The following is a 13,549-nucleotide window of genomic DNA, read 5'->3' as shown; positions in this document are numbered from 1 at the left end:
CCACTGAATTGCCAGCATGCATGATCTTTTGGCCTGCAGGTATTTTAGCACTTGTCCCCTTTGTGGCACAATGACAACAGAAGCCTTGCCAGGTGTTGCCCTGGTAGGAGAAAAGCACTTACTTACACAAGGAACCCCCGTACTAAGAGAGACTGCCCCGTACCTCCTCTTCCAGCCAGTCGTTGTACTGCACGATCCCAGCCATCACCACGTCTGCTCCCTTCATGTAGAAGGTGATCTCTCCCGTTGACTCATCCTGAAGAAGCAGAAGAGTCAAAGCTGGGGCAATGTTAGCGCACTGGGAGTGGGCACAGCAAGGTGAGCAAGGAGTTTTTCACAAAATCACAGAATCTCAGGGGTCGGAAGGGATCTCAAGAGATCACTGAGTCCGACTCCCCTGCTAAAGCAGATCCCTACAATAGGGATCATCATCTTACAGCAAAGAAGCTCTTCCTCATGTCGGTACAGAACTTCCTACATTCAAGCTTTAGGCCACTGCTCCTTGTCCTATCATTATGAGCCACTGAGAAGAGCCTGGCCTCATCCATTTGCCTCCCACTTCCCTTCAGATGTTTATAAACATGTAACAGATCCCCCTCAGTCTTTTCCCCAGGCTGAACAGACCCAGGTTACTCAGTCCTTAATCATAAGGGAGATGCTCCAGGCCCTTCACCACCTTTGTGGCCCTCTGCTGGACTCCTTCTAGGAAACTCTTTTTGAAACTGGGGAGCCCAGAGCCAGGCACAGCATTTCATCAAATGTGGCCTCAGCAGAGCAGAGGAGAAGGGAGGATCACCTCCCCCGACCTGCTGGCCACACTCCTTTTAATGCACTGCAGGATACCATTGGTCTTCTTGGCCACAAGGACACCCTGCTGGCTCATGGCCAGCTTGTTGACCACCACAACACCCAGGTCCTTCTCTGCAGAGCTCAACACAACAGTCACAAAAGTATCTTCAGTGCTGGGTCAGGCTGAAAGCCCCTCTGGCCCAGCACCTTGCCTTGGGGCCAGAAGGAGATGCTACTCAGTTGCAATTCAGGCACTTGCAGCAGGAATTTAGACAAGTATGATCAGCTTCTTAATCAGCAACATGTGGTCCTGACAGCATGTGCCTTCAGAACAACCTCTGGCCCTCACCCTGAAAACCTGCTTCATGCTTATCGAAACAATAAAACAGATGCACAAAGCTTAACAGACTGAAAGTCACTCTAATCTGCCCCCATTACATTATACAGCATAGGCATAATTAAAGTTTATGCTTGCTGCAGAAAGGTTAGATTGCTGCCGGCCTTATCTGATACAAGTAATTTGCAGGCTGCAAGCAAAGCATATTTACATTACCACAAATTAAAAAATCCCTTCTAACCAGGCAGATACCTAAGGAGGTCACAGCTATCAGTATTACAAGCTAATGGAAACTCTGGCAATTTCCTCAAAGGAGACAAAACAATGAGTAAGGAACAAACCGCTCCATCAACCAAGATAGCCACCAGGGGTAGGAAGAAAATAAACCTCACACACAAAAACAAAGAGCCCAGGAAGGTCTGGAAATACACAGCCATGAACAAAAGAGGAGAAATAGAAAAGAAAAAGAAAGCACAATAAATGCTGTTTCATTTCTGCACTATGTAATATGGGTGTTGATTTGGTCTGCCATTGCTGAAACTGGTGACGATGGCTCTCCCACACAAAGAGTGCAAGTCAGCAGGTAAAAGCCTGATGTCCCGTGGCACCAGTGAGACAGAGTTCACTTCCACAGCAAGAAAAAGCAGCACCTGGTGCTGATACTAAAAATTCGAAGAGTAAACATAAGAGTCTTGGCTGGGAAAATTAAGCAGCCAAGGATAACGAAGATCCTTTACTGAGCACTTTAACCAAGCTCAAAGATCTTCACAAGTGCAATTCTTACAATTAAGCTTCAGAATTCTTTTCAAAGCCCTGAAGCATTCGGCCTTCACGCACCAAGAGCCACACATCCCACCTCCCCAGAGCAAAACGAGCGCCACTACCAAAACAACCACGATGTCCTTAAAACACAACACAAAGGTAAAGGTAAGGCTGCATCTATTCAATTATCTGATTTAGAAGTGTCTAACAACATCTCTGTAGGAAACTGCATAAGGACTCCACTTCCCGTGCTGCAGAACTGGCTAAGATAGCTGAGAGGTTTTGTCCAATATAAATACTGTATCAGCTATCTCCTTGCATTAGTCATTTCCTCTCGGCAAGTTCAGTAGGAGGTTACTGCGTTCTCATATTATGGTGAGATCGCACTATAAATCCACACAGAGATTTGCCAGTTACATTGTTTTGGAGAAGCATCTTTTTCCACCGTGGTCTGATTCTGGCCGCAGTTCAAAGGCTTCTCTCAATTCCAGATATGACAGAAGCACTATCTTTGCTTTGCAACAAAGATCATTCCACATGGGTAAGGGGAAAAAAGCAAAGAGAAAGAAGAATGGAAAAAGTTGTGGTCAAACATACAGGCCTCCTTACAAGAAGATAAGTAAATAGCACTGCAAAGAGCAGCTGCTTTGTTAAAGCAGGACTTCTTAGAACTGAAATAATCGGCTACAGAAATGACAGTTGATCACACGTAACAAACAGATCTTGCAAAAATATCCCAAGCCAGGCAACATCTGCTGCTTGTTTTCACTATCAACTACTGCTCTATTTACTAAGAGCTGTGTGTTGGAGGAGATCTTTTTGTGAGGGCCGGAGAGGATGGGACCAGCTCCGTGCCTGCATCACTTACTGAAATCCCAGACCCTGGTCGTGCAGGAAGCCTGGCAGGGCACTCACAATGGCTCCTGCTGGCTGAAAAATGGCAGTTTCTAAGAATGGGCGATAGCTGTATGGCTGAGCAGAAAATACCACCACCTGAATCCTACTTGGTGCAATTCTGAGCGCGGTTTTGCTCTGCGGCTGCTCTCCTCCCCCTCCCAGCACACAGCTTCTGTTGTCTCCTTGACACTTCACACTACTTTCCCTTTTTTCTGGCCTTCAGAACACACAGCACAGCTGTAGAAGATCTACTGAAAAGGTAACCGTCTTGCAAGCCATAGATCAAAACCAACATGACTGCCCACACGTGCATACATGCACATTCAAGAGTTTTATTTGTCAGTTACTGTTCAACTATTCTTAATGCAAACTGCTTTAGGACAGTACTCTGGAGCACAGGGGAACAAGGTGAGGTAACACACAGCAGCCAACACCTGCTCCTCAAACCCTGGTTGTGCATGGGGCGCACAGGGGGCTGCTATAGCAGCACAGCAGCAGCTCACCAGCTGCAAAATGAAGACATTTAACGAGCACAAAGGGTGGGCAGTGGTTCTGCTAACAGCACAAACCTGTCCTACGGACACCAGCAATGGCCCTGGCATTGCTCCTGCTGACCAGCAGTGGGAGTTTTGCTGTTTTCTTCAGCAGGACTATGTTAAATACAGCAGTGCACAGTAGGAAACCTTTTCTTCCTAAATGAGGGGAACGTAGCTAACAGTTATTTCAAAAGGCGTAAGCTTCAAATCACTGCTTTGTATCTTATTGTTTTACCATACATAAAGGGGGGATAAAAGGAAACCTCTCCACTTAGACAAGAAAGAATTTCAGATCTTCCATTTCTCTGCTGAGCACACAAACACAACTTAATGAAATGTTCTCTGGTTCTGATGGTTGGTCCACTTCTTACACCACGGACACAACAACAGAAGTCTGTGCTTTATTACAAGCAGTGGTGGGGGAAAGGGTATTTATAGCTCATCTTTTTCTTCTAGGACTTGAAAAGGTCACCTGAAGTCTCTGTCTCACTTTTGCTGTAAGATACAATCCTCCTGAACACACTGCACGTGCTGCTTGTGGCAGCCTTCCCATGCAGCACGGCAACCTGTGGGGCTCTGTGTGTTCAAACACATTCAGCTGGGGCTGTAGACTCAAACATTTAACACACCACTGGCTTCGTATGAGCTCAGCCTATCAGCCCATTTCAACAAGCATTCCTGCCCCCAGGCAGGTTTTCATATTCCCCAGCCTGGAACAACTTGAAATATGTACTCGTGCCAGCACACTGAGGCCTGTGATCCAGCACTTAAATGACGTTCTTTGAGTGACAGGAGATCCCAGTCCAAAATACTCAGGTGACATAAAGCAACCATCCATTCACATGAGCTTTTGGGCATTTCAGTCTGTATGGAACACAGATCGCCATACGTGGCTTTGCAAAGGTTACTGCGTGCACACATTGTGGTTCCATCCTAATCACAAAATCTCTCAGTAATAGGAAAATTGAAGTTCTCTGTGGTATTTATTGTTGTTGAATGCAACCACTGTGTTGCACAACATGACAACATCATCCCTTCGTGGTGCAGTTTCTGACAGGCTGAGCTCCCCAGAAGTTCAGGTCTGTGAAGGTAACAAATGCAAACAAACCACATAGATCTGCTGCAGAGGAGGCCCACGTATGAGATACTGGTCACAACTGCTTCCAGCAACAACAAAGGTGACTCCTGCTACTGCTGTACCTTAAACCAGATACCCCAAAATAAATAGGAAGCAATCTAGTTTTAGCTCAAACTAAAAGGAGGCAAAAAATCAGCCTCACCCATTCCCCACCCTAAACAACAAGGCTGCAGATCACGTGGAATGATACAGCAAATCTTTTCTTGTCCTGGATTATAGGTTTACTACTCATACTTTAAATTCCTGATCCCAATTATCCATCTGTACTTTCAGTAAAAATAACAGGGATGTTTTAATTATCTGCAAAATAAATATTTAAATTGCCTCCTCTCGTTTGCTGTGCAGGAAAATGGAAGTGGCTCACTTCAGCAGGGCTTGTTCATTTTCCTAACTTCGATTCCCCAGCACTATCTTGAAAACTAATGACAATAATGGCACCCATTCATTCCTACTGTTTTGAAAACACCTACACTTTCTTCTTCTTTCTTTCCAAGGTAATTACTTCTAAGAGTCTGATCCCCTATTGTGTTTGCAGGCAGAATCATAAAGGTACACACCATTTCAGCTGGGCACACATTCAGCCTCTGCAGTGCCTGCCTGCTGATAAACTTACCCCCTTGCACTGACGCACCCTTTTGCCTTCACTCGGCTATTTTCAAACTCTGTTCACAATATAGCACTCTCAGCATGGTTTTGAGCTGCTAGTTTGGGAAAAAAAAAAACCCACCATATTCCCTGCAGCTACATCAAATGCCTCCTCTGGAGTCCTGCACTTCCATGGGACCCAGCAGAGCACAGTGTGGGCAGCACTTCCCCACCACCAGGAGCAACACGCTGAGGGTGTTTGCTGCGGCACCAATCCACGATCCCTCTGCTCCTTCCCAGTTGCTGTCTCCATCACTCAGTTGTATGCCAATGTCTGTGACTGTGGCACAGATGCGACAGCGCAGGACCTTTCACAGAGGGACAAGGATGGCCCTAGGGATGCAGAGTGAAGCTTCAGAGTCAAATGGAGCTCCCCTGAGGCTGGTGGGACCTCATTCCCTGGGGAGAGCAGTCCTGCGCTCACTGAGCTCCTCTTCCTCTGCGCTGTGCCGGCTGCCACAGGAGGGAACACTGAGTTCAGGTCCCAGGGCGGGCGGTGGCTGTGTCTGATTTTGTTTGCTGGCAGTGCTGGCTTCGAGCTTTCTAGGAAGAAGTTTATTCGAGAGACAACATGGCACCTGTGCTAATCATCAGAACTGTCAAGTGTTGGTTCATTGCACAGCCAGCCAAAATATTCTGATTTTCGTTCTTATTGCCCAACCCATCCCTCCTATTTCTGTGACCTGACCAAGGAAAAGGACGTATCACCAAACTAACCCAGCAATGAGATGCTGCTGGCTCCGACCACAGAACCAGCTTGTAGCCTGAGGGGTCACACCGCTCCTGAGAGCAAATGCACTGCACCTCCCACGGTGCATTTACAGGACAGTCACGAAGCCAGAAGAGCACTGCTGAAGCCACCTACCCGGACGATGATTCCCATGCGTTTGCTCTCATAAGTGAAGGGGAAGATCTGCAGGATGGTGAAGTTCAGGATGTGGCCGCCCGGTGTCCTCAGCTGCATGGAGGACTGGTCTCTGCCCACCAGCGTCAAGCCCACGCTCTCGGTCCACTGCACCAGGGCCACCTGGGAGGGAAGGCACAGCAGGCTGTAATCTAGCTCTGGAATGATGTTTATGAATTAAAACCATTCCCATTCATTGAGCCAGAAAGTGGGGAAGAAAAAAAAAAAAAAAAAAAAAGCTGCCTAACTGGCACTTCTAAGCAGAAAAGCCCTTCTCTCCACACATCAGTTTTTTCTTTTTACTTTTTTCAGGATGGCAGCACAGCCGACACGAGCCCACGTATCAGCAGCCTCCAGAAGAGATCAGGGACACTTTATCCAAACAAACACAAAACATTACAAGTATTTTACAGTGACATTTTCAAAGCTTGAGAGCGTTGGGCACAGGGCTGCTGCTGACTGAAGGTTAATTATTCCTTGGGCTTTTGGGGCTCTGATTTTACTTAATTATTACTCAAAATTTCTTAGGTGGAAATGGCATTTATTGTGGGAAATCACTAGATACAGGTGGAAATTAAATCTATAAAGATTTTACTACAGAAGTTAATGCAGTTGGTCTAATTGGACAATCCTTTGTGTTCTCAGCTTCTTTCATCTACTGTTAGGATTAAAAAACAACCTAAAATTTCTCAAGTTAGTCTTAAATAATCAGATGAAAAAAGGTGAGCTGATTTGTCTTTGTCCTTAAAGGCCTTTATATCATCTGGAATCGGTATTTGTCTTTATGTTAGCAAGTTTTTGTAGGCTTATTCACAACCTTTACAACAAATCAAAGAATCTTTCGAGATTCTTTTTCAACCTTCCTTGAGACATCTTCAGTGCATTACAGTGTGCAGCTACATAATCCTCCTCACTGCCTCCCAGAGCTGAGAGGCAGAAACTGAGCTCAGGTTTCTCATACTCTGGTTAAAAAGCAATGAGTGGGAATTTGTTGCAGCGTGATGTTACTTGAGCACTTCTCAGTGTACATGGCACTAAATGTTCATCAGACATTTGCAGCTCACCAGTGTGCGCAGAAGACAAATCTCTGCTCCCCGCTCAGGTTATTAAGGCATCTCCATTGCTACTTTCTTCCAGGTGCCCCTTCCTCCCTCCTGCCAGCATCTCATTCCAATCCTACATCAGGAAGCATTTGAACCTCCAGAAAGGAAAATGATGGGAAAAGCATTGTGGGATCCCTGCTACACTGAGCACGTCATACTTCTAACTAACTGCATTTCATTGTGCAGCGCTGCTCATTTTGGATGGCCCTGGGACCACAAAAAGGTGTGATGACAAAGGGGAGAAATAATGAAGGACGTTGTCCCTCCCCCTTGCTGCCATGTCCAGGGGCACTTCTTTCAGCCCTCAGTAGCCCTCCAGGTGAAGCACATCCAACTTGGGAAGTGGGGCTGACCCCTTTTAACTCACCACCTCCCAGTCTCCACACTGCTTTGTGAGTAACCCGAGAGGAAAAGTGATACAGTTTTGAAGTGTTCCCATCAGATCCACTACAAGCATTGAAGTTACCATCCCCACTCACCACACAGCACGACGTGCTTGGCCCTGAACACCAGGGCACAACATCAACTGAACAGAACTGCCAGCTCTCCAGCAGGGCCAGGAATGTGCTTCCAGAGCAGCATAAAGGAGCTCTTCTCTGCACCCTTAAACCAATAGCTGGTGGGGCTCCCAGTCACAGTGAAAAGATGAGAAACATCCAAGATATGCTGGCACCTTCTACCAAGATGGAAACCCCTCATACACCTTCAGGAGAGCCCACACTGACAGATGAGGAGAAATCAATAGGTCCCTGAGCAACTCCAGGAGTTTGCAGCTCTGTCCTGGCCAGGTCAGACGTGGATCCATGCACTACAGACCAGAGCAGCTACAGCAGCACAGTGCACTATCCCCCCAACTCTGCTCTTTCTGATAATTAAATTTTCCAAGCCACCAAAGTGAATATCGACTGATAGGCTTCATTCTGAAGAGACAAATTGATCCTTCTGCATTATGAGTTTCTCTACAAACGTCCCATTTGGGGTTGCAGAGGCACACAGGCATCAGGCAGAAACCCATTGATCAGAGCACCCTTTCATGTCCTGGCAGCTGTGGCGGGTTGTCAGGGTTAAAGACTGTTTGCCCAGGAATCTCAGGCACTCTTATCTCTGATCAGATTATATCTATTTCATTTCCCCTGTTAGTTACTGTATGGCTACAACTGACACGCCTGCAGAGCCCCAAGGCTGTAACTGATATCTGAATAAAGATACTTCAAGACTTCTAAATGGCAGTGTGCACAGGAAACAAATTTAGGAAATCCTGCTTTCTGTTACAGGAAATGAATCCTATGCCAACTGGTAGAAATTACCCTCGCTGTTAAAGTAAAGAGAATACAAGTTTTTGTACTCATTTCATAAACTGACCTTCCCTGCCATGGTAATATTTTATTGATATAGGATTTCAAAGGCTGGCTTTAACTGGAGCCCAAAGCCATTCCCCTACAGGGAATGTTATTTAACAGCATCGCTCTCTTCTCAAGGACTTGACTTGTGCTGATCCTGCATTTTGTACCATCTCGAGTGACACACACAGAGGACGTCTAAACAGTATTTGTACATCTAAGACCCCCAGAAAAGATTTCAGTGCAACAAAGCAGATCTGATTTCCGAATGCGCTGTAATTCCCCACTGAAGACATTTGGAGAAAGGAAAAACAAAAATTAAACACTGGAAGGATTAGTCACTGTGCTGTAGTAAAAGAAACAAACAATGATTCCTTTGGTATTTGAGACAAATTGCTGCATAAATATTTTAAAGACAGAATAATGCAATGCAACAAAACAAAAAAAAAATCACTGACATATTTACCATAGTATATATGTAAATAAACTGAGGATCTGTGCAAAGCAGCCAATGAATGCTTCAGGAAGAAGAAACAAAAAACCCTCAAATACAGAAATTACCATCTGGAAATCATTCCGATCTCATTTCAATCCAAAGGCAGTTTCTTTCTGTAAAGCTGCCTTCATGGGGGAGAGCAACACATTAGAGGAGAAAAGCAGGTAAGCAAAACAGATCTAGATTATGGGTGTGCTGAGCTCACCAGCTCCCAGGCCAGAGAGGGCCAAGCAATTGTTGTCACTACAGGCACTTCAATGGAAGAGGGGACAGCAAAGATGCAGCTTTTGTATAACACAGACAAGACACACGACCTGCAATGAACGAACTGCCTGCTTGGGAAGAAAAAAAACCTACAGGGAATGGCACAAAATGTGGAAGCTCCATGCCAATCCTTCAGTGATACCTGTACACACGTTTCAGAAAACTGGCAACTTGAGGACTTCAGCCAATAAATTTATTTATTTGCAAACAAGTTCTCACATCTAACTATAGGGAAAGATAGCTTCTCTTCTGATGCCAAAGGAGAAAAGCTCATTATCAAAGGCAAGTCTGTTTTACTTGGGACAGTAAGTGGAAGAATCCATCAAATGGGTGATCTCAGTAGGATTCTTATGGAAAGTGTAAAACTTTAGCCTTCCAAAAGTACAGAGCATGTGTCATTATACAAATGAATAGAAAACCTTTTTTTTTTTTTTTTTTTTTTTTTTTACAGTGAGTGCATCAAGGACGATATACCCAAGAAGCACCAGCAAAAGGCTCAGCAACAAGCGGCAAAGTTTGCCTCTACTGCAGCACCATGCGCAGCCCTGGCTGGACCAGGAGCTGGAAGAAGATGGCACAGCACAGCCCAAAGGCTGTGAACCTCTGGCTCACGTGGGTCATTCTGCAGTGCTGCCCCAGGGCCGTCTCACCCACACAGAAGGGATGTCTCCTCAGACAGAAGGGCCGCCCAGCACGACTTCCACCTTCGTCAGAGGAACTGAAGTTATTACCTACAAAATATACCCTGGACAAAAAGCGAGCGTGGGAACACAAGTTGAACTCTACAAACTGACCTCATCAGGACTGGAGGCCTGGTACACCCTGCACGAGTCCTCGTAGTGCCTCTCAGCTTCAGCCTGGTCCGTCACCCCGTTGGATTCGTACACCGGCGTCACGTTGTGGCACAGCGCGATCGCCTTCACCGCCTCGTGCACGCGGCTGCTCATGGTTTTACGCACCTTGGTGGCCAAGGCGAGGCCCTTCACAGCAGGAGGCTCCTGAGATTGCTTATAGGAAAGGAGAACAGAGTCTCATTGCAGAGAAAACAATTCTGATTGAGACTTTACCTCGGTGAAAACCACATAATGTGTAATCCGGGCAAACTCTTACATCCCTTGGGATGAAATGTGTTCATTGTGCACTGTAATTCCAATCACCACTGGGAACACTACACAACTTGTATATCGGTATCATTGATGGAGGAAGGCATGCACAACAAAATCACCTCTGTTTTTAGAAAATGCATGAGAAAAGGGCACACCGACACAGATCCGCCCAACACCGATGGGTGCCAGGCCAAAGTCACAGGACTTGGTGAAACCACTGTGCCCCCACAGAACATCAGCGCTCTGCAAGTCCAGCCTCAGCTGGGATCCACATGCAAGAGCACATAACTGCTGGAAACAGAAAACAGATGAGTTCCACGGACATAGAAAATCTTAATTGCATTCATTTAATTTTTAATACTATTTTTAGTATCAGAATGGGACTCATCAGATAATTGCACAATTACTAAATTATCCTGGTGGAAGAGGGGACACGCAGCGATCTAGTTTCCTGCTCTGTTAACCTTTAGTGTCAAGAGGACAAAAGTTTCGCTTCCAGGTCAAAGGCCACAACGTGGTAAAAATAAGAGCAAAGAATAAGGACTACATTTCCAAATGCTTCTCGTTACAGGGGATCTCACTTCATAACCATAACTGCTTCGTGAGACACATCCTTCAGTGCAATGCCAAGAGCCTTCCACATTGTAGTGATTACAACACACAAGATTTTCTGATTTACTACCACAGCTCATCAGCACTGTTACGACAGGCTTTAACCAAACCAAACACAGCAAACCCCTGAAGGTGCTGAAGGGCATTCAGACCGACATGCAGCACTATCCTCATAGCGAGACAGTCGGCCACCAAAACGTTCTTGACAAGTATTGGAAACGTTGGCAAATAATTAACCAACAGCCAAGTTTTCTCTGGAGATTGAGTATGAAATGACAGAAAATAAATCTGAAGTCTGGTCTTTTTTTTTTTTTTTTGTCATTCTTTTAGTTGTTTGTTTGTTTTTAATTTAAGTACAGTTCTCTGTTACTGCTTATTGAGTACTGATGGCTCCTCTGCCTTTATTAATTCCCCAGTACACAGCATTTCAAACAGCAACTTAATCCAGTAAACATTATCTTGTGTTAATTTCCGAGTGAAACAAATGCCATGGTTGTGGTAAGTGGTGAATAACGAAATAAAAGTAAACTATTTTACAATCTGACCTCAGGACGCAGCACATGCATTTGCAGGCCAATGCAAGTACTATGGCACTTGGAATCTGAAAACTAGTGGATGGGAAGCCAGCTATGAGTGAATGTAAAATGCAATCAGGTTAATACTTATGTGTTAAGTATCCAATCACCTTTTGATTTTTCCAAAAACTAACATGTAAGAGGCAGATCCCTGTCAGATTAATCCATCATTAACCTAGTGACCTGGAAAACTAGTTTTTGAATAAAGAGTTAAGCACTCCAATTTAATTCTACCTGTGTATATATACTGAATATGTGGCTCTGCACTTCATCCATGGAGTCAAGGCCGTACGCCACTGTGCCCAGATGAAGTCGCTTGAAGACCATCTCATTCTGCGTAAGAGTTCCTGTAACAGAAGCAGCACCAACATGGAACGTGGACCAACATCTCTATTCTGCAGGGCATGTTCTTGTCCTCGCTGTATCCCAAATACAAGAGAAACTGGTCCAGAAGTTGGATTGATCACTGCACCAGGCTCTCAGCACAGGCTGAGGCTAAGGGTGACAGTATTAGAAATCTCAGGGCAAATTCTCCCAGGAGGTTGTGGTGCACATCCCTGTACCAGTAAGAATGAGATTATTCACCCAAAAGTCAATGCCAGGAAGAGCTGCAGGCATAGCTCTGGTCCTGCTGGTACAAAAACAACTTCTGGGAACAACTGGAACAGGACCAGGATTTTATGTTGGACAAAGCTTCTGACTACAGCCCAGTCCTCTAAATCAGCTCAACTGTAAGCAGTGAGGATGGCAGCGGGCAGATTGATGGCACGTTTCTGCCCATATGCCTAGGCTACCATCATCCAGCTGTAAAAACTAACTCTAAAAGCGGTTTTTATGCTTACCTTCAACTTTGGGTTTAATAGCACACTTCAAAAACCAAACAACAACAACAACATACCACGACTCAAAGCTGGATTTTCTACGCAGATACCTGTTTTATCTGTAAGCAAGTAGGATATCCTCCCCAGCTGCTCAGGAATAGTGCTGGATCGAACCACGGTCCCGGGGATTTTGGAATCTCTGCGGATCACCCAGCTGTAGACAATTTTTCCCATGTCCAGATTCACACGTAAACTATGGAGGAGCAAAGAGAGAAAAAGTGTATCTGAAGCAAAACTCTGGAAAAAAAATCATGAATTGCCACAGTGTAATGAAAGCACGGGGCTTCTATACTGCACTCGAACAGCCAAGGAGTGTAAGTATGTTCCAAATGTGTGGTTGGATGGCAGATGGGGAGAACCGTGCACTGCTGCACTGGTACTGTAATTCAAGAGGACATATGACAATTACATGGAGAACAGATATAATTTGTGAGGATGATGAACATAGACAAGTAAGGACACTGTGATTGATAAGGGGACAGCAGGTTAAAAATGGAACCAAAATGAATCCCAGACCTACGCTGAAAATAACAATCTGCTTATTAATATGGTGCAATTAAATATTAAAACTTCAGTCCCTTCTAAAGGCATTTGGGTCCTGTGCTGTATAAATATCTCTCCTTCTCTATGCTTTCCTCTGTTCTTATCAGAGTAACCAGGCAGTCCAAACGCAGAGGCAGGGCCTTAAATCACTGACCTGCAGCCTACGCCAGGGAGCGCAGACAGTGGGCAGACGAAAACACTTAAACTCAGAAGGAACAAAGCAACTCCAATGTTCAGACAGCAATTCAATTCCTATTTCTAAACGTGTTTAGTTGTCAAACAAGGAATACATAAGGCTTTACGTGTCTGTTCACATTAGAAGCAGGGAGGAGGATGCAAAGGAAGCAGTATCTTGCTGGGAAGAACTAGTAGTTGACTCACCTAATTGGGATGATGTTTGAGAACAGGAGGAGGAATCTTATGATCTGAAGATACCAACGGCCAGCAAAATGCTGAAGGGCCACCATGACAAGTGAGACCACCACCAGGGCCCCAAACAGGATCTTGGTGAGACAGTTCACTTCCAAATCAAAGAGACCAATCTGAAGAAATAAAATCAAGACATTTCAATCACACTACTGAAGCTGTCAGCTCAATTTAACATTCACAAAAGGAATGAGC

General features: G+C 45.2%; 1 protein-coding gene across 3 annotated transcripts in view; it reads right to left on the bottom strand.

The window, feature by feature from the left end:
• Window positions 1-13,549, bottom strand: part of ATP9A (ATPase phospholipid transporting 9A (putative)) — a 52,370-nt gene that overhangs the window by 16,507 nt on the left and 22,314 nt on the right. For all 3 annotated transcript variants that reach the window (XR_003071384.3, XM_015296518.4, XM_046902905.1), the window contains exons 11-16: window positions 13,310-13,470; window positions 12,436-12,578; window positions 11,739-11,851; window positions 10,006-10,218; window positions 5,970-6,131; window positions 164-256 (exon numbers count right to left, since the gene is read on the bottom strand). Coding sequence is in view for 2 of the 3 variants with exons in the window: in XM_015296518.4 (XP_015152004.1) it covers window positions 164-256; window positions 5,970-6,131; window positions 10,006-10,218; window positions 11,739-11,851; window positions 12,436-12,578; window positions 13,310-13,470 (885 nt within the window). In the remaining variant the exon portion in view is untranslated. The remainder of the gene's footprint in view (window positions 1-163; window positions 257-5,969; window positions 6,132-10,005; window positions 10,219-11,738; window positions 11,852-12,435; window positions 12,579-13,309; window positions 13,471-13,549) is intronic.

The sequence above is a fragment of the Gallus gallus genome, chromosome 20 (genome assembly GCF_016699485.2).
Source record: "Gallus gallus isolate bGalGal1 chromosome 20, bGalGal1.mat.broiler.GRCg7b, whole genome shotgun sequence".
Classification (NCBI taxonomy): domain Eukaryota; kingdom Metazoa; phylum Chordata; class Aves; order Galliformes; family Phasianidae; genus Gallus; species Gallus gallus.
The sequence above is the reverse complement of the archived record's forward strand: the minus strand, read 5'-3'. Positions and strand labels throughout refer to the sequence as shown.